Below are 21,865 nucleotides of genomic sequence, written 5' to 3'. Positions count from 1 at the left end.
TAAACCCTTAGGACTTGGCAGTGATAACAGTGAGGTGATAGGGTGCAGGGATGCCTCCTGTTGCTGAGCCAAGGGCTTGCAAGCCCTCTTTCATTTCCCAGCAGCCTTGTACATGAGCTGTTCCTCCCCTTCCCAGAAGAGGGAAGTAGAGACACCAAGAATCGGCTACTTTCCCACATATGCTGACCCGCTGTTCAAAAAACGTTATTTATTACTTTTTATTGTGTGTGTATGTTTGTGTGTGCATGGTGTGTGTGCCACAGTGTACCTGTGGAAGTCAGAGGACATTTTCATGGAGTCAGTTCTTTTCTTCCACCTTTACATGAGTTTCAGGGTTCAGACTCTGTTGTCCATGCTGCTGATCTTCTACTACCCCGTCCCTCCTTTTTATAGAACCCAGAGCCTCTTGCACGCTAAGCACATACTCTACCACAGGGCTCCATCCTCGGCCCCATCTATTTTTCAGGTAAGCAGTGACCACAGTACCCATGAAGTTTGTCAGAGGCCTCTCTTCTGAGCCTGGGTAACTAATTTGAAATGCTAATAGACACAAGGGGCTTCAAACCAGGCACAATGGTATTTGGTTATAACTCCAGCACTCAGGAGGTGGGTGTAGAAGGGTCAGCAGTCCAGGGTCAAGGCTACGCAATTCCTTTGAAGTCAGCCAGCCTTACAAGAGACCCCATCTCAACACACAAAGAAACGGACCAAAAAGTGACTTCAAAGTCTGTTTGAGGAGGTCGGGAACTCCTTGGGCTGTTTTAGAGTGTGATGGTGAGTCTCAGTGTTTGATGGCTGAGGCTACGGAGACCCAGCTCTGGGCTAGCTAGGGTAACCCTCATGCTTTGTAGCAGCCTAGCTCCAGGTCTCGCAGAATCCGAGCTGGACTCTGAGCTTCTCTCCTAAGTCACTTAACCCTCAGGGGAGAGAAGAGGGCACCAGAAGTCCTGCAGTGTGGTGCCATTAGAAAGATTTGTCTACGCTGGACAGGAGTGGTGCACACCTTTAATTCCAGCACTCGGGAGACAGAGACAGGCGGATCTCTGTGACTTCGAGGCCAGCCTGGTCTACAAGAGCTAGTTCCAGGACAGGCTCCAAAGCTACAGAAAAACCCTATCTCGAAAATCAAAAAAAAAAAAAAAAAAAAGTTTCTTGTCGGGCTGGTAAGATGGCTTAGTGGATAAAGGTGCCTGATGACCTGAGCACAAGTCAAAGACACGCTTGGTGGACAGAGAGAACCAGCTCCTGCCACAAAGCTGTGGTGGCACATGCCTTTAACCCAGCACTCCGGAGGCCGAAGAAGGTGGATCTTTGTGAGTTCAAGGCTGTTGTGGTAAACATAGCCAGTTTTAGACTAGCCAAGGCTAAATGGCAAGACCCTGTCTCAAACTTATCCCTCCAAACTTAAAAATATTTTTAGAAGATTTATTAGTCAATCCTATGATATATAGAAAATTCTGGCAGGATTTTAGCAGTAATTCTGCCACTTGTATTGTGACATGGCAAATAAGTCAGCCTGTCTGGACCTCAGTGCCTGTCTCTCTGTGTGTGTTTATGCGTGACCGTAGCTGCATACGCAAACACATGGCATTTTCTTCTCCCTTGGTGACTCTATGCTGTGTTTTCCCCTGGGTGGGGCTTCTGGAGCACATTTCTTAACAGTCAGCTCTCCTGGCCATTGCCACCAATCTGTGTCACGTCTTTATTATTCATTTATTTATTTATTGTTGGGTTTTGAGGCAGGGCTTTGCTGTATAACAGCTTTGGCTGTCTTAGAACCCACTCTGTAGACCAGGCTGGCCTCAAACTCACAGAGATTCACCTGCCTCTGCCTCCTGAGTGCTGTGATTAAAAGCGTGCACCACCACCTAGCTCTGACTGCATTACATCTTGAGGTGGGACTGTTTAGGCATCATTGTGTCTCCTCACTTTGTCACCTGACTGCAGACACTGAACCAGTCACCCACCACTGGCAGACCTGTCTTTAGCATACTGCAGCACTAGAGAGCTCCCTCACTGGTGACAGTGGGATTTTAGTTTGGGCAGGTAGTTACAGCACTCTCATTTTCTTACACTAGAGCACAGTGAAGACGTGGGTGTGGTCCAGGGGAAATAGACGACTGGGATTTGGGACATTAACACACTGTCACCCACACTGCAGTCCTTAATAGCAAGCACCTTTAGCAGGGGTATCAGTGGGACTGTGTGGCCTTTTGTTTAGAACACAAACTGGGCAGAATAGGAGCACTGCGCAGCCTCTAGCAGCCCAGGGGTGGCAGCAGCCATCCCTCTGCTGATGACGCAGGAACATGAGTACAGAGCCCGCTGGTGAATCATGGAACACGAGTGTCTGCTCAGGTGACTGAGATGACTACAGAAGGTGGTCTTCGGTTTTGCAGGAGGAACAGTAAGGAATCTGGGAGAAGTGGTGTTTCTCCTTGATGCTTTGCTCAGCAGCCTTTCTAAAAAGGGAAAATGTTCCTGATTATGAAAATAAAATTATTTCCGTTGAGGAAATATCAAGGAACTCATGGAAAGATCAAGTCCTATCACCTAGAAATAACAACCCTGCTACTGCCCGCGTGCAAATGTGTTCCACTGTGTTTGACCTTCGAGAAGTGCAGGTCCTGGGTGTTTCTTACTGTCCTGAAGGCTGTATCCAGGGTTTACAGAGTGTGAATAATGCTACCGAGAGAATGAGTTAGTGATGGTACTCATTCAGCTTCGTCCGTTGTCCACATTTCTGGTTTTGTTGTTGTTGTTGTTTGTTGTTAAGGCTCTGGGGACTGAAACTAGTGCCTCTTGCAACTCTACCACTAATCTGTGTCCCCAGAAGCTGTTCTTGATTTCCAGCTGGCCTTGAATTTACAAAGTTCTCCTCTCAGCACCCCCTCCCACACACACACAGGAGCTGAGACTACTGGTATGTTCTGCTATAGCTGGTAGTGTTTATATTTCCAACCATAACTAAAAATTATTTAATGAAAAGCTGTTGAAAGGAGTCAGCCTTGGTAGTGCACACTTTTAATCCCAACACTGGGAGGCAGAGGCAGGCGGATCTCTGAGTTTGAGGCCAGTCAGGTCTACAAAGTGAGGTCCAGGATAACGAGGGCTATCATACAAAACAAAACAAACAAACAAGCAAAAGAAAGTAGCAAGGAACAGTGACCTATCACCTCCAGGCTATACCAGCGTCAGGCAGCCCCCTCCTCTAGTCCCATATACTCGCCCTGATTATTTTGAAACAAATTGTAGATCACATAACTTTATCTGAAAATGCTTGTATCTATCTTAAAAAGATAAAATTATTTTTAAAATACCGATTTTTTTTAAAGCAAAAAGAATTTATTTTATCTCACAATTGAAGGGTACAGTCCATAAAACGTAGCACATTGAAGTGGCTGGTCAAATCCTATACAGTCAGGAATTGAGTGATCTATAGTTGTATGTGTCTTAGCTCCCTCCTTCCACTAATGTAATTTCTCTACTGATGATAAAATGCACCCTCTCGTGTAGGTGTATGCATTACTTTGAATATAATCGACCCCTCATAAAATGCTGATTTTTATTTTATGTGTGTGTGTGTGCAGTACATGCATAGAGGAGCCCATGGAGACCAGAAGATGTCAGACCTCCAGAAACTGGAATTACAGGTGCTTGTGAGCCTCCTAATATAGATGTTATGAGCCAAATCTGGGTCCTGCGCAAGAGCAGCACATACTCTTAACTGGTGGATCATTTCTGTGGTTCCTGTTTTAAAAAACATTTTATGTAGTGTGTGTGTGAATGTAATGGTCAGAGAACAACTTATAGGAACTGGATCAAATTCAGGTTGTCAAGCTTGCTCGGCGAGTGCTTTTTACCTACCACGCATCCCAGTGACCCTAGAAACTTCACGTCTTTTCTGGATCAGCACACAGAATGAGAAGCTTTTGGCAGTAAGGCTTTTCCAGCCAGGTGGGAGTTCAGAGTCTGATTCTGAGTATCGAGTGACACGGGGAGTGGGGTGCACTGTGAGTGAGCTGACAGGTGGTACATCCGGGAGAAGGGACAGGACAGTGCCTTGTGTCAAAAAGGAATGTGTACAGCATTTTCACATACTGGTTCCTCCTGCCCATGCTTAAGGTATATCAGAGCAGTCATGACAGCACTGGTAAGAAAACAACCAGACTATGGTATTAGCCATGATTAAAAAGCTTGAGCTGGCCGCACAGTGGTGGCGCACGCCTTTAATCCCAGCACTTTGGAAGCAGAGGCAGGTAGATCTCTGTGAGTTTGAGGCCAGCCTGGTCTACAAGAGCTAGTTCCAGGACAGGATCCAAAACTACAGAGAAACCCTGTCTCGAAAAACAAGCAAACAAAACAAACAAACAAAAAAGCTTAAGGTGATCTATGTAAGAGAAGTAGATTGTTTATTGTATAATCCACCTGAGTTACTGTTTTTCATAAAGAAGTAGGGGAACAGGATTGGGAAGCTAGGTTAATAAAGTGCTTGTCACACAACCATGAGGACATGTGTTCTCATCTCCAGACCCACATAAAAAGCTGGGCACGGTGGTGTAGGTCTCTATTCCCAGTGCTGGGGTGTGCTGGCTAGCCAGTTTAGCAAATCCATGAGCTGCAGATCCAGGGAGACACCTGAATGAAAAAATAAGGTCTAGCGGTGGTGGCACTCATGTTTAATTCCAGCACTTGGGAGGCGGGGGCAGGTGATCTTTGTGAGTTCAAGGCCAACCTGGTCTACAAAGTGAGTTCCAGGACAGCCAATGCTGTTCCACAGAGAAACCCTGTCTTGAAAAACAAACAAACAAACAAACAAGATGGAAAAATGTTTGGGGACGACCTCTGGTTTCTACTCCCCTGTACACCCACACACAAGAAGTAGGGGAACAAGGCAGGTGTGGTTGTGCACACAGGTAATCTCAGCACTTGGGAAGAGAATGCAGGAAGGTCAGGAGTTCAAAGTTCTCCTCAGGTACATAGCTCATGGTGTGGGGTTAGATGGTCTAGGCTACATGAGACCCTGCCTTAAAGGAGAGAGAACAGTAAGGTGAAGATGGATGGTGCTTTGGCGCACTGAGGGCTGGGGGCTGTTGACGGACACAAACCCCAGGCTCACTGTGGGTGGGGTGTCCTGGAAACTTGAATTAATTTGTAAGAAATCTATGAGATTTCAATAAATACAAAATTAAATACAAAAAGGGGTTTCTGTCCCACCCCCAGATAAATGATTTGTTTGTATCACCAGATGATAGAATGAATGTTCAGTGCCCTTTTGTGATCAGTGCAGGGGTGCACTGCCGATCTTACTGGACACACTTTCAGGTTGCTTACTGAGAATGTGTCATCTACAGATGCTTAAACCCAAAGTCAAAGTGCTAGCCTTGTCTCCCCATCGAGGGCCTTTGGTCCAGCCCCAAGGTCCTCTTCATGGTCCAGATCAGATGCTACAGGAAGTGAAAGGAACTTATGGGTATCTGAGGGCGAATGAATCCTCTCACACCGTGCTGTTCCAAACAAGTCTGTTCATTCTGCTTCTATTCTAACTCTCCTGTTCTACTTCTAATTCCTCCCAGCTTCTTCTCCAGCCTAAAAACTCTCTCTTTATAAGAGGCTTGAAGCAAAGAAAAAGTTACAAGAGTTACCTCTCATTGGTCAAAAGCACATTCCTAGGGTAAGCGATAAGGAACTGAGCCATTGCCATGGCAACACAAGGGTTTCAAGGCTACAGGGGCAAGACTGTAATCAGAGCCCAGTGGCACAGTATCCATAGGTCTTTTATCAGCTAGACTTGGCAAGCGAAGAATTGGCATGCTTTTCTTAGGGTGCTTTGTGTAGCAACCTTGGTTGGACACCTGCAGCTCTGACCTTGTGCATAGCTGCAAAGCTTTAAACTTATGGTCTATTTACAAAAAGCCTTTTGTCTAGTTGGAACTTGCTTTGAGGTAGAAGTGAGCTAATTATGTGTAGTTTGCTTTAGACTGAGGAGAAATTTGTTATTTTATGATATTAACCTGAGTAAAAGAACAAAATGGGCTTTTGAGTGTTTATAGTTATGGGACAAATAGATCTAGTAATGAAACATGTCCTAGTATATTTTCTATTTATCAAAATTATGTAGCTAAATGAAAATTCATCTTCCTGACTACCCACAGATATGTGCCCATAAAATTGAGATGTAATCATGAGATTACATATACATATCACATGAGATTACCACTACAATGCAGACAGGTACTGGGGAGACACCAAGCTGCTTTAGCAAAAGTGAGCAACAGTTTCCAGAGTCAATGGTCCTGCAGGCCTTGCCTGGACGGGATTAAACTCCATCAGAGAAGCATTCATCTGGTGGGTTGACATCTGAACACTAGTTGTCACCTGCTATAACTCCCAAGGCCTCTGATATTTCCCCAAGCAGGGAGTGGTTTTATTGCTTCCTCCCACTTTGATTATAAAAACCAAATACACGAACCCATCAGAAAGTCCGAAGAACAGAAAGACAGACATACAAAAGAAGACATGCAAGCTCACCAACCAGATAGCACTGTGACTCACAATCCTATTGCCCCATTAGAGGGTGCAGTACTTTGGGGCATGCTTCTTACCAGCCTCACTCAATGGAATTAATTTTGTTCTTTTAGACAGGGTCTAACAGTACCAGTGGCTGGCCTGTCACCTTCTATTTAGACCAGACTAGCCTCAGAATCACAGAGATCCATCTGCAGCTGCCTCTACTGGGATTAAAGGCATGCACCACCACTGCCCAGTTTATATAAGACTCTTAAGACTGAGCGAGTAGAGACCACGCAAATGCTCATACCTGTGGTCTTTTTTTTTTTTATCACAGTAAGCAATTTTTTAGACTTATTTTTATCTTATGTATTTGAATGTTTTGCCCAAATGTGTGTCTATATACTATGTGTACACCTGACCTGCAGAAGTCAGAAGAGGGTGTTGGATCCCTTGGAACTGGGGTTACAGATGGTTGTGAACTGCCATGTAGGTGCTGGGAACTGAACTCAGGTCATCTGCAAAAAGAGTGCTCGTAACTACTGAGTCATCTCTCCAAATCCTACCTGCATTCAAAAGAAGATTTATGTTTATGAGTATGTGCTGTTTATGTTTAGTTGCTCAAAGAAGCCACAAGAGGGAGGCAGATCCCTGAGGCTAGAGTTACAGATGATACTAAGTCACCATGTGGGTCCAGGGAACTGAACCTGTGTCCTCTGGAAGAACAGTGTCCTCCTCTTAACCACGGAGATATCGCTTTAGCCTCCTAATTTAATTGTTTATAACTAGGTATATCAACATTATTCAAAAATGTTTTTGTTTCTGAGGTAGGAGCTTATGTATTTGAAGCTTCAAACCTGATATAACTGAAGATGACTGAAGTTTTTACTTCCTTGCCTCCACCTCCCCAGTGCTGCACCACCATGTCTGTGTGTTTTTGGTGCTGGAGATCAAACTCAGGGTTTCTTTTATGCTCAGCAAGCTTCTCCCATGTGAGCCACATTCCTAGTTCGTGATTTAAAAAGGTTGACTAGAGCCGGGCGGTGGTGGCGTACGCCTTTAATCCCAGTACTTGGGAGGCAGAGGTAGGTGGATCTCTGTGAGTTCGAGACCAGCCTGGTCTACAGAGCTAGTTCCAGGACAGGCTCCAAAACCACAGAGAAACCCTGTCTCGAAAAACCAAAAAAAAAAAAAAAGGTTGACTAGATAGTGTATGTCCACATGCTCTAAAATCCAGTGGGTGTAAAAGTGCACGCAGAGACGTTCCTCTCCTACCTTGGCCTTGTTGCCGCCTGGCTCTTTTAGGGAAACCAGCCACACCTGACAACCATTATTGCTATGTGGCTCTTGCATCTCCCTCCAAATGTGTGGAGGCTGGATTTGTTGTTTAGTTTTGGTATTTTGAGACAGGATCACTCGGTGTTGCCAGGCTAGCCTTCAGATCACCGTCCTTTGCCTCAGCCTTCTGAGTGCTTGGATTAAGGAATATGATACCACACCAGCTTACCCTACAGATAGGTTTTGTGCAATCACAAGAAAATGAAGAACTAATCCCCCAATGCAGATTTCATGTTCTTTTAAATATTCTGCAAGATAGTGATGTTTTGTAACCAGAGATGAACAAACTGTGTATGTGTGTGTGTGTGTGAGTGTGTGTGTGTGTGTGTGTGTGTGTGTGTGCTCGTCTCAAACGCCTGGGCCCTGGTGATCCCCTACTTTACCTCCCCAGTGTGCAAATCACAGGTGTGAGTCACTATGCTCATTTGGAAATCTTGTAACTCCCATTGTGAAAATGCATCTTGGGGACCAGGGTGAGAATGTCCTTTCCAACAGTGTACTTCAGGATTTTGGGGTCCTGATATAGAGACTGACGTTTCCCTAGGCAAAGTCTGTGAATGAAGGTGGTTTAGGCTGGCTGACAATGTTGCTTTTATTTCCTGTGGTGCTTTTCTGACAGTGCACATGATCTCTGGCACAGGCTGCATCTCAGACACTCCATTCTTGAGCCCAGGGCAGGCCATTGACAGACCTGCCCTGTTCTCTTAGAGGACAGTGTTGCCGTGTATTGATTAGAGATGTATTAATGTGTGCTCTGTGTGTCTGGACTGCTTCTTGCAGGGCTGCTCCTGTGGAACTGCCAGACATTTATTTTTATCCACATTCGAAGAGGCCACACACCTATGAAAGGAGAATTAGGAAAATACAAATGTGTTGGAAGAACAGGGAAATCTCCTGCATTCCCATCACCAAAAGTGAACCACTGCTGATGTTTCAATGACTGCTTTGTTTTTTGAGACAGGGTTTCACTGTGTAGCCCTGACTGTCCTGGAACTAGCTCTGTAGACCAGGCTGGCCTTGAACTCACAGAGATCTGACTGCCTCTGCCTCCTGAGTGCTGCGATTAAAGGTGTGTGCCACCACCCAGCAAGTGTTTTATTTTTATATAACAATGACATGAAGCCATTCAATTTTATAAACTGCTTTTTCATCTATAACCATTTCCCAGGTATTATAGAGTTTTGCTAAATTTCTTTCTTTTCTGCTTTAAAATATTTTATTAAAATCTTTTTTATAAAACCAGGTACTCTTGAGACAAAATAAATTTAAGTCATTGTTATTTTTTTGGTGGGGGGACGAGCACTCCCTGCTTTGTCCATATTGATTTTAAACTCAGGCTCAAGTGACCTCTGACTGAGCATAAGGGGTCAGCCAAGACCAAGTGTCTTTTTAACGATGGCACAGTGTGGTGGACTTTTCTTTCTGAGACAGGGTTTCACCCTGTAGCCATGGCTCTCCTGGAACTTATTATGTACATCAGGCTGGCCTCAAACTCACAGTTACCCATCTGAGCGCTTCAGCCTCCAAAGTGCTGGGGCTAAAGGTGTGTGCCACATGTTCAGCTCATGTCTCATTTGCCCACTGTACTTTTAAAAGAGAAATTATAAAATACTGCAGGTTGAGTTGAATCTCTTTCCCTGTCTAATTGCCTTTTCTCGCTTGTTTCTCCACTGTCCAGTTCGGGCAGCTAGCTCCCCATTGGTGTGCACATCCTTCTCTATGACTTGGTCTCGGTGGGTTTTTTTGGAGACAGGGTCCCATTTTGTAGGTGAGTCTGGACTAAACCTTGCCAGTTCAATGGACTGACTAACTTTTTATGCAAAAGTCCAAATTGGTGAATATTTTGGTCTTGGGGGGAACCTTACTTTCTCTGTTACAGCCACTCTACTCAGCCCTTTTATAGTCACTGTAGATCTAGGCTTATGCAAACGAAGGGTCACGCTACTTCAGTGAAATGTCATTTAGAGAGATGGGTGTGGGCCTGGTTTGGGCTGTGGCTTGTCTTGAAGACCTCTTATTACTTTACTGACCGCTGCACTGGACTACCTGCAATATTTTAATTTTGGTTTCCCATAAATTGATGTGTAGCTGTCACTTTCTGTTATTGTTATTATTACATTGCTGGGAGCTAGAGATGTAGCTCAGTTGGTGGAGTATTTGTGTAAGCTAGGCATGGTGGTACATGCCTGTGATCTTACCACTTGCGAGGTCAAGGCAGAAGAATCAGAAGTTCAAATTGGCCTCAGCTGTATGGTGAATTTGAGGTCAGCCTGGGCAGTGTGAGACCCTGTATCAAAAACAGAAAAGAAGCATCCTTGTCTATGTTTCTTTCTGCACATGTGCAAGGTTCCATCAGGACGTGAACATGTGGAGAAGGTGGAGCTGCTGAGGGTTTTTTGTAGCACAAATTCTAATTGGTCTCAATAATAAAAACTCAGAGTCAGCTATCAGGAGGGGAAAGCTGAAGGAACAGAGAAGCAGAGTGGCAGCCACTAGAGTTCTTACCTCTACTAGTGCTCAGACCAAAGTGGCGATCCTGTCCTCAGACTGCATCCTCAGACTGCGGCCTCAGACTGCACTGAGCTCCTGCCTCCTCCCGCTTTATATTCCTCTCTCCTCTCAGCCATGCCACTCCTCTCCTCACCTTTCTAGTGCTGGGATCCCCTCTGTGTGAGCTCTGCTTCTCTTTTAGACTGGATCAATTTCATGTATCCCAGGGTGGCCTTGAACTAACAGAGTCTGCCTCTGTCTCCCGAGTCCTGGGATTAAAGGTTTGTGCCACCGCTGCCTGGCCTCTAGTGGCTTAGGTCTGCACTCTGATCCTCAGGCAAGCTTTATTTGTTAAAACACAAACAAAACATCTCTACAGTTTTTTTTTTTTTTTTTGAGGCAGAAGCTGATGCAGAGTCCATTGAGGGATGCTACTTACTGGCTTGGTCTCCATGGCGTGCTCAGCCCGCTCTCTTTCTTCTTTAAATTTTATTTACTTATATTTTATATATGAGTGCTCTGTATATATGCCTGTAGGCCAGAAGAGGGCATCAGATCCTATTATAGATGGCTGTGAGCCACCATGTGATTACTGGGAATTGAACTCAGGACCTCTAGAAGAGCAGCCAGTGCTCTTAACCTCTGAGCCATCTCTCCAGCCTGTTGTATATGGCACATAAGTGCTCGCAGCCCTCTGCTTACATTTTATTGACCAGTGTGCTGTTTAAATAAGGTGGGAGGAAAAGGAGGAGAAGAGGGAGAGGAAAATGCTGGAGGGTTTTGATGCTGGAGACCAAACCCCGAAATCCTCACAAGCTCAGCACAGCTGTCCCACAGAGCTGCATCTTGCTATCACTTTGTTTGTTTTCTTTGAGACAAGAGTCTTACCATGTAGCCCTGGCTGGCCCGGAACTCACTATGTAGACCACAGAGTTCTGCCTGCCTCGGCATCCTGAGTGCTGGGCTGTTTTTTTTTTTTAATAGTTGCACTTATTTATTGTGTATGGATATGTTTCTGAGTGTGAATGTGTGTGAGTGTATGTATGTGTGCAGGCGTATGCATGTCATTGTGAATGTATGTGAGTGTATGTATGTGTGCAGGTATATGCATGTCATTGTGTGTGTGGCGGTGTATGTATGTGTGCAGGCATATGCATGTCATTGTGAATGTATGTGAGTGTATGTATGTGTCCAGGCATATGCATGTCATTGTGAATGTATGTGAGTGTATGTATGTGTGCAGGCGTATGCATGTCATTGTGAATGTATGTGAGTGTATGTATGTGTGCAGGCGTATGCATGTCATTGTGAATGTATGTGAGTGTATGTATGTGTGCAGGTGTATGCATGTCATTGTGAATGTGTGGTGAACCACTGGGAGTCCATTTCTTTTTTTTTTTTTAATTTTTTAAAAAATATTTATTTATTATGTATACAATATTCTGTCTGTATGCCTGAAGGCCAGAAGAGGGCACCAGACCTCTTTTTACAGATGGTTGTGAGCCACCATGTGGTTGCTGGGAATTGAACTCAGGACCTTTGGAAGAGCACACAATGCTCTTAACCACTGAGCCATCTCTCCAGCCCTGGGAGTCCATTTTCTCCGTCTACCATGTGGGTTCCAGAGATTAAACTAAGGTTGTCAGTCTCGGCAGCAAGCATCTACACAATTAACCATCTCATTGTCATTGATCATCCCTTGTTCGGTTTTGGTTATTGTTGTTTTGATTTATTTTTTAAAGATTGGGTCTAGCTATGTAGCCCCTGGCTGGCCTGGAACTCACTATGTAGACCCAGGCTGACCTCAAACAGAGATCTGCCTGCCTCTACTGAGTGTGTAGAGGTGTGTACCACCATACCCAGCCTTCCTCCTGACCCCCCCTTTTTTTAATACATTTAATTATTTATTTTATATCCCAACCTCATTTTCCCCTCCCTCTTCTCTTTCCATCCTCCCCCCCCCCTTTTTTAAAATAGCATGCTGGTCAGTAACATGTAAGCAGAGGCCTGTGAGTGTGTTTCAGTGGCAGAGCGCTCGTGTAACATATACAAAGCTGTGGCCTCAATGACCACATATACACTTAAAAAAAATCCTTTCATGTAGAATGTGACCAGTTTGTGACCTCTGTGCTAGTAACCGATAGTTGCTCAGAATGTAGTCCACACCAAATTCTAGACTTTGAGGTGAGTCTCCATGACAACCAGCAAGGGTAACATGAATCCAAAATGAAGTGCTCAGCAAAGAGTGTGGAAGGCTGTGGTTCCCCTGAGAAACAAGTAACTGATCTTCTCAGCAGGCACAAGTTGCGAGGTTGGAGAACGCAGCTTTGCACAGCCAGCCAGCCAGTGGCTCTTAACCCTGGCTGCTGGGTCTGACAGCAAAGGTTCTTGGGACTCAGGCGACAGGCTGCTGACTGAACTGCTGGTGTCTCTCAAGATTTATCACTCTGTGATTGGACCTACGGGAGGGAGTCCGACATCCTCCTGAGAATGCCCTCTCTGCTGAGGAGGACCCAGAACAGATTTGCAGCTCCGGAGACAGGAAATTGAATTAGCCTGTCTTCTTGAAGTAAAACATCAATAATACATGGCTGCCGCTCTAGCTGGGTGAGCTCTGAGAAGAAATGTTCCGAGTTGAGGAGATTTAATGCAGGGACTCATCTTAGTAGTTTCATCCTTAGGAGTTTTGAAGATGAATGTGGATAATTAAACACATTCCTTTATTTTTTTAAAAATATTTATTTATTTATTATGTATACAATATTCTGTCTGTGTACATGTCTGCAGGCCAGAAGAGGGCACCAGACCTCCTTACAGATGGTTGTGAGCCACCATGTGGTTGCCGGGAATTGAACTCAGGACCTTTGGAAGAGCAGGCAATGCTCTTAACCACTGAGCCATCTCTCCAGCCCCCATTCCTTTATTTTTAATCCACTTTGCAGCTCAAAAAATGTAGTAGCCAGGCCTGTAGGTCTTTGCTGTGGGCTTTTTATGGCACAGGCTCAGGCCACAGTGTTCTCACAGGTGTGAGTGGGGACAGACTGCCTCCTCAGGAGGACATGATGCCCGGGAGCCTGGAACCCCACCTTCTTGAACTCTGCAGTCCACCTGTCTGGCTGCCAGGTGCTGCATCTGAGGCCTTCCCAAAGGAGGCTCTGGGGCCCATGCTTCACTTTTCGCTCGCACCAGCTTTGGTAGGCCTCTGCTGGGTTTGGAGAGAGGTGGCATGTCCCAGTTTGCTTTGAGTTGCTGTGATAAAACACCATGACCAAAAGTAATCTGGGGCCGAGGAGGATTATTTGGCTCACAGGTTACAGTCCATCATGAAGGGAAGCCAAGGCAGGAGCTCCAGGGAGGAACCTGGAGGCAGGAACTGAATTTGAGGCGCGGAGGAATGCTGCTGACTGACTTGATCCTCCTGGCTTGCCCAGCTGCTGTCTTACACAACCTGGGACCTCCTGCCCAGAGATGGCACCACCCACAGTGGACTTGCCCTTCAGTATCGAGTTCTGAGTCATGAAAATGCCCTATTGGCTTGCCTACATGTGAATCTGATGGAGCATTTTCTCAACTGAGGTTTCTTCTCAGATGAACATAGATTATTATCAAGTAGATGAAAACAAGCAAAAACCTCTAACCAACAAAAGGAGTAGTCAGGCACAGTTATAGCTGAGGGTACCTTCCACAGAAAGAAAAACTATTTGTTCTTTCTTCTTTTTTTTTCTTTCTACTTTTTAAATTTATTTATTTATTTATTTGAGATAAGCTCTCACTATGTAGACCTGAGTGGCCTAGAACTCTCTATGTAGACTAGGGTGACCAAGCTGGCCTCAAATCATAGAGATCCACCTGTCTCTGCCTCCCAAGTGCTAGAATTAAAGTTATGATCACTATGCTTAGCTTTAGCACCTGGTTCTTTCTTCCCATCTGATAACATTTCTACTTTAATTAATTAATTGGTGAGTGTGTTTATTTGTTTTTGGAGACAGGATTTCTTTGTGTAGCCTTGGCTTCATGAAACTTGCTCTATAGACTTGGCTGGCCTCTAACTCACAGAGATCCACCTGCCTCTGCCTCCTGGGTACTGGGATTAAAGGCGTGAGCCACCATGGCCTGGCTTGATTTTATTTTTTAAAATTTCTTTTTTAAAATTTTATTTTATTTCATGTGTATGAATGTTTTGCTCTCATGTATATGTGTGTACTACATGAATGCCTGATGCCAGAAAAAAAAAAAAAAGGAGGGTGTTACAGAGTCTTAGTATGTAGTTTTGGTTGGTTTCTAACTAATAGTCTTCCTGCCTCAGTCTCCTGAATGTTTTGGTTATAGATGCTTGGCTCCATGTGACAAAATTAGACTTAAGAAGACCAATGAAAGCCAGGCGGTGGTGGCGCACGCCTTTAATCCCAGCACTCGGGAGGCAGAGGCAGGCGGATCTCTGTGAGTTCGAGACCAGCCTGGTCTACAAGAGCTAGTTCCAGGACAGGCTCCAAAACCACAGAGAAACCCTGTCTCGAAAAACAAAAACAAAAACAAAAACAAAAACAAAAAAAAAAAAAGAAGAAGACCAATGAATGGACTAGCTTTGTAGCTTTGTACATTTTCTTTAAATAGCATGAGATTTAGTTCTTATTGCGTGTCAGTAGGTAGGTATTTCTATCTCAATTTTTGTATAAGAGGAAAATTACAAACTAAACATTAGAAAATGGTTGTCTTGATGTTTAATGGACAGAATTAAGGTTTAACCATAGTACCTGCAGTGACCGTTGATGAAAGTCTTCGAAGAATCTTTTTTCTTTCAAATTCTGAGAACTGAACCCATGGCGTCCCACATTTTCATCATGTGCTCCTCTGCTGAGCCATGCCTGCAACCCCAAACCCTTTCATATTAATTTTAATCTATCTTTATATTAGCGTACAGATATGGTAGAGACTTTGTAAGTCCCTTTGCCTGTGCCTTGTAGTTTGCCAGTTACCCGTGTGAAAGGAGAATGACTCCTGTTTTTGTAGAACTTACAGAAAACACATTCAAAGAGAGTAAGAGCTCTGGTTCTTTGTTCTAATTTTTATTTTGACTTTTTATGTAATATTTCATCAGTTTTTTGAGAATAGCACAAATGTGTTTTGATTGCATTTACCCTCTCCCCTACCCCTCCTTTTCTTTCCTCCTGGATCTACCTCCCCTGGCCCCTCCAGCATCATGCTCTCTTTTCTTACCTTTTTCTTTTTCAGTAGGGCCTCCAAATCCAGTATATGCTTCATATATACATGGATTCAGGGTCCTCCACTGGAGTGTGATTGACTCACTGTTCCCCAGAAGCCTTCAGTTGTCAACAGTTCCTCAGGGAGGGGTAGGGGCTTGTGAGCCCCTCTCCCATGCACACTTGATCTTGTATGAGCACCCACAGCCGCTGGGAGATCCTGAGTGCAGGGGTCCTGCCATGTTCAGAAGGATCTACTTCATTCCGGTCCTCCCTGACCTCTGGCTTTAACAGTCTCTTCTGCCCCTTCTTCTGCCATGGTCTCTTGTACAGGGGGAGGGTGATATGGATGTCCCGTGTGTGGCTGAGTACACACAGGACTGATTCTCTGCACTCGGCCAAGTGTGAGTTCCTGCATTGACTACCGTCTGTTACACAAAGAAGCTTCTCTGGTGAAGTCAAGAGCTGTGCTATGTATGGTTATAGAGATGCAAATGCAGGGCTCAGCTTGATATTATGTCCATTTATCAAATGGTAGGTTCATTCTTGGAGTCTGTGAGCTCCCTCTCCATGGGTTCATGGCCAGATTTCCAGTACAGTGCACACATTCTCCACTGTGGAGTCAACCTTAAATCCAACCAGAAATCAGCTGGCTGCCTCCATATTATCCCCGCAACTACTGCACCCATGTGCACAACTGACCACACCAGTCACTGTAGTCTACAGGACTCACAGCAGCCTACATAGCACCTTCAGGATTGGGAAAGCTAACCTACAAGAAGGAAGCTTCCTGATTGGTACCAACTTGATTTTCTCCATTCCTTTGACCACTTTGTGTAGTGTCTTCAGCAGTAGGATCTTAGCATTAAGTTCTGGTGGCCAAACAAGAGCAGTGACCATAATCTTTATTATTTGGGAGTCTCTGGGACACCACTGACCTGACCAACTACTTGAAGTATTCTGCATGTGGCACTGGACTTTTTCATTTGGCAACTTATGGCTTCTGGGAGGAACATTGTCCTTTGTGTAGGGTAACTCCAGCTCTTCTGCATGCTAGAGTTACAGATGTGTGCATCCCTTGTGTAGGGTAACTCCAGCTCTTCTGCATGCTAGAGTTACAGATGTGTGCATCCCTTGTGTAGGGTAACTCCAGCTCTTCTGCATGCTAGAGTTACAGATGTGTACATCCTTTGTGTAGGGTAACTCCAGCTCTTCTGCATGCTAGAGTTACAGATGTGTGCATCCTTTGTGTAGGGTAACTCCAGCTCTTCTGCATGCTAGAGTTACAGATGTGTGCATCCTTTGTGTAGGGTAACTCCAGCTCTTCTGCATGCTAGAGTTACAGATGTGTGCATCCTTTGATTCAGCAATTCAACTTCTTAGGATTTACTTTTTCAGATATATTTGTCCACACAAGAAATGATTGTTTCCTGGATTTTTCACAGTGGACTATCAGAAACAGCTCTCTATTGTTTTGTTTGTTGATTGAGACAGGTCTTACTATGGAGCCCGCCTGGCCTCAAGCCTATAATCCTCCTGCCTCAGCTGGGTAAAGTCAGGAATTACAGTTGTGCACTGCCACATCCAGCAACACAAGTGCACCTGTAGCAGAGATTAAATAAGTTATGATGTATCTGTACAGTGGGATATTATGCTGCTGCTCTATTTGTTGAGGATATGAACTTCGAGATAGGTTGTAGTAAGAAAGAGCAAGATGCAAACCATTGTGTATTGCTGTGCATAACATCACATTGTTAAAATATTAGGTTGAAAATCTAATAATGGGACTAGAGAGATGACCCAGGGCTTTAAGAGAACTGACTGTTCTTTGAGAGGACCTGGGTTCAATTCCTAGCCCCCATATGGGAAGTCACAATCATCAGTAGTAACTGCAGTCCCAGGGGATCCAATGCTGCCTCTGGCTGCTGCAGGCACTCCATGCATGTGATGCATAGACATACATGCAGGCCAAATACCCACACACTGAAAATAAAGATAGAAGGAAAAGATCTAATGATTTTTGTCTGGTGACAAAACTAGGTGGCTGGGAAATGGCTAGGGAGTGACGTTTGTCTCTAAAAGGGCTTTTGGGGGGCTGGAGAGATGGCTCAGAGGTTAAGAGCTTTGCCTGCTCTTCCAAAGGTCCTGAGTTCAATTCCCAGCAACCACATAGTGGCTCACAACCATCTGTAATGGGGTCTGGTGCCCTCTTCTGGCCTGCAGGCATAAAAGGACTTTTGAATACTAATTTTTAAACCTGAATCCTCTGTCTGTTTTTTTCCCCACACTGAGGTTATCAGGAGCTTGTGGTCTCTGTGTCCCTCTTGGCTCTGATCTGGTCCTTTGTCTTTCCTAAAGACACATCCAGCCACCCATTCTGCCTTCTGAGTTTCCTGGCAGCAAATGAGCTTCTGTTTTTCTTTTTCTTTAAAATATTTTTTTGCCCTTTTCCTCCTTGCATTCAGAATGTATTAAATTGATGGCTGAATGCAGTGTGCTATTCCACATCTTCACTTACAAGCACAAATTTATTTTGCATAAACCATTTTTTTTATTGATTCTTAGAATTGAGAAGTATTCCCAGCATCAGCTAAGGTATTCAGGCATGCAAGCCAGTACACAGTGAGTCCTGTGGCCCAGTGGCTCCCCTGTTGAGGCTGTGTGACACCAAGTGCCTGTCAAGCCCATTATATGCATACCCTTTTGTGGTGCTGGGGATAGAACTCACAGTCTTACATGGCACCTGAGCCACTCGAAACAAGGCCCTGTTATGAAGCACAGACTGGCCTCTCAAATGCTAGGCCTGTAGGCTGCCTGGAGCCCATGTTTCCCCTCCCCCCCCTTTACCTCTTTACCTGTTCATTTTCTTGTGTGCCTTTCGTGTGTGTTTATTTTGGTGCTGGAAACTGAGTCCAAACCTTTGTTTGCTAACATGTGCTGTTGCTGAGCTAACCCTCAGTCCGTACTTTCCATTAGGGTCCACTCTTGTGCCCCCTGGTAAGCTCCCACCGTGTAAACCATACACTGTGCTTCACTTATTGACCTATTAGATTTTGGTATGAATTTGTTTAGATTAAAAATAACTACCCTGGCCGAGTGGTGGTGGCACACGCCTTTAATCCCAGCACTCAGGAGGCAGAAGCAGGCGGATCTCTGTGAGTTCGAGGCCAGCCTGGTCTACAAGAGCTAGCAGGACAGGCTCTAAAGCTACAGGGAAACCCTGTTTCGAAAAACAAAACAAAACAAACAAACAACAAAAAAAACTACGCTGGATTTCCCTGTATGTATGTATTTAATCATACCTCTCAATGGAAACTGGAGTTGTCCCATTCTTTTTTATTTTTTTCATTTTTTTTTCAAGACAGGGTTTCTCTGTGTGGCCCTGGCTATCCTGGAACTAACTCTGTAGACCAGGCTGGTCTTGTACTCACAGAGATCCACCTGTTTCTGCCTCCTGAGTGCTGGGATGAAAGGTGTGCACCACTAGCACCCAGAGAGTTGTCCCCACTCTCTTGCTATCACAGTGTCACAACAGATAACCCAGGAGAGACACGTCTGTAGGATAAATCCTTAGGATTGTTATGCCAAAAGGTCTGTGCATTGAAAGGGTGGAAGCAATTTTATTACATTTTATTTATTTCTCTGTGTGTGTATGCATGTATGGACAAGTCTTAGAGTGTATTGAGGTCAAAGGACAACATGTTAGAATTCTCTCCTTCTACCATGTGGATCCCGGGGACTGAACTTAGACCCTTAGGTTTGGTGGGAGCCATCTTGCTGGCCCCTGTACATTTAAAATTTTGATCATTTCAAGTTGCTGCCCTTAGGGATTTAATAGTTCATAGGATATAAGGTCACCCAGCCTTTTTAAAAAAAAAGACTTCTAGTGAGGGCTGGAGAGATGGCTCAGTGGTTGAGAACACTTAGTGCTCTCCCAGCAGAGTGGAGTTCAGTTCCAGCACCCTTGTCAGGAGACTCAGAGCCATCTCTAACTACAGCTTCAGGGGATCTTGCATCCTCTTCTGGCCTCCATGGGCATCTGCACTAGTGCACGTCCCCACACAGAGCACATATATGCATAATTTAAAAGTAAAAGAAATCTTTAAAAAAAAACCCACAAAACCACAAAACAAAGGTATGATATTTCATGCTTATAATCCTAGCACTTGGAGATGGAGGCAGGAGGATTAAGAGATAAGGTTGAGCCTCTTTCTCTTAAAAAAGAAAAGAAAAGAAAAAAAAAAGTAAGGAAAAAGCTTCTGGAGTTTCCACTTATGGTATAAAGTCAAATATTGATTGAGGGTGGATAAGAATCAATATTAGTGGACTGGAGTTGTTTACTATTGAAGCTGCTTAAGGTCCCATGAGGAGAAATACTCAGTGTACTAAAATGTTTAAATGCGGCTATCAGAAGCTTCGCAAGTGAGGGTGGCTGCTGTACCCACTGCTGTCAGGCAGCCCCGATGATAGCTGCACCATGCTCACTGCTTGTGTTTTTTCCCTAGGACCTTAGCATCCTGAGCCATTTGGATTCATAGTCCTCAAGGCTAAGCTGTCAGAGTTCATCATGTCCAAGTTAAAAAGCTCAGAGTCAGTCCGGGTGGTGGTTCGCTGTCGGCCCATGAATGGCAAAGAAAAGGCCGCATCCTACGACAAAGTGGTAGATGTGGATGTGAAGCTGGGGCAGGTGTCTGTGAAGAACCCCAAAGGCACATCCCATGAGATGCCCAAGACCTTCACCTTCGATGCCGTCTATGATTGGAATGCCAAGCAATTTGAACTCTATGACGAGACGTTCCGGCCACTTGTGGACTCTGTCCTACAGGGTTTCAATGGCACAATTTTTGCCTACGGACAAACAGGAACTGGGAAAACCTATACCATGGAGGGAGTCCGTGGTGACCCTGAGAAAAGAGGGGTCATCCCCAACTCATTTGATCACATCTTCACCCACATCTCTCGATCGCAGAATCAGCAGTACCTGGTCAGGGCTTCTTACTTAGAGATATATCAGGAAGAGATCCGAGACTTGCTCTCAAAGGATCAAACCAAAAGGCTGGAGCTCAAAGAAAGACCCGATACAGGCGTGTACGTGAAGGATCTGTCTTCCTTTGTCACCAAAAGTGTGAAGGAGATAGAGCATGTGATGAATGTGGGGAACCAGAACCGATCTGTCGGTGCCACCAACATGAACGAGCACAGCTCACGATCACATGCAATCTTTGTCATCACGATCGAATGCAGCGAGGTGGGCCTAGATGGTGAAAACCACATCCGGGTAGGAAAACTGAACCTTGTAGACCTTGCTGGCAGTGAGCGGCAAGCCAAGACTGGCGCTCAAGGGGAAAGACTGAAGGAAGCGACCAAAATCAACCTGTCCCTTTCAGCCTTGGGTAATGTTATCTCTGCCCTGGTAGATGGCAAAAGCACCCATATTCCATATAGAGACTCAAAGCTGACTAGGCTTCTCCAGGATTCCCTTGGTGGCAATGCCAAAACTGTGATGGTAGCCAATGTGGGGCCTGCCTCTTACAATGTAGAAGAGACCCTGACCACTCTGAGATATGCCAATCGTGCCAAAAACATTAAGAACAAGCCAAGGGTCAATGAGGACCCAAAGGATGCTCTGCTTCGAGAATTCCAGGAAGAAATTGCTCGGCTCAAGGCCCAGCTGGAAAAACGTTCCATTGGCAGGAGGAAGAGGCGAGAGAAGCGGAGGGAAGGTGGTGGCAGTGGTGGGGGTGGGGAAGAGGAGGAGGAGGAGGAGGGAGAAGAGGGTGAGGAGGAAGGGGATGATAAGGATGATTACTGGCGGGAACAGCAAGAAAAACTGGAGATTGAGAAGCGGGCCATTGTAGAGGATCACAGCTTGGTTGCAGAGGAGAAGATGAGGCTGCTGAAGGAGAAAGAAAAAAAGATGGAGGACCTGCGACGGGAGAAGGATGCTGCTGAGATGCTGGGGGCCAAAATCAAGGTACTGTGCCCTTCCCTAGGCCCCTTCCCTTTCAGTGCCATTTCTTTGATCAGAAGAATCATACAGGACTGGCATAGTGACAAACACCATCCAGGAGGCAGAGGCAGGTGGATTGCTTGTGAGGCCTATATAGTAAGTTCTAGGACAGCCAGAGCTACAGAGTAAGACCTTGTTTTTCCATACACCCAAAATAAAAGTTAAAACCAAACTGCATTCATGACAGTTGCCATGTATGTGCACTGTAGGAAGAACCGCAGTAAAACTACCCAGGCATCCTTGCTTCCAGTGAGGAGTAGGACAGCCCTCTTTTCTTATCGCTCTTTTTTTCTTTGAAAAAGTAGGTATCATTTTG

The 21,865-nt window shown here is 45.0% G+C and overlaps 1 protein-coding gene across 1 annotated transcript in view; it reads left to right on the top strand.

Moving 5' to 3' along the window:
• Positions 1-21,865, top strand: part of Kif3b (kinesin family member 3B) — a 51,447-nt gene that overhangs the window by 8,686 nt on the left and 20,896 nt on the right. The window contains exon 2 of the mRNA XM_057781238.1: positions 20,045-21,513. Coding sequence (XP_057637221.1) covers positions 20,107-21,513 — 1,407 coding nt within the window. The 5' untranslated portion in view covers positions 20,045-20,106. The remainder of the gene's footprint in view (positions 1-20,044; positions 21,514-21,865) is intronic.

The sequence above is a fragment of the Chionomys nivalis genome, chromosome 9 (assembly GCF_950005125.1).
Source record: "Chionomys nivalis chromosome 9, mChiNiv1.1, whole genome shotgun sequence".
Lineage (NCBI taxonomy): Eukaryota > Metazoa > Chordata > Mammalia > Rodentia > Cricetidae > Chionomys > Chionomys nivalis.
This window is presented reverse-complemented; position numbering and strand designations above follow the sequence as displayed.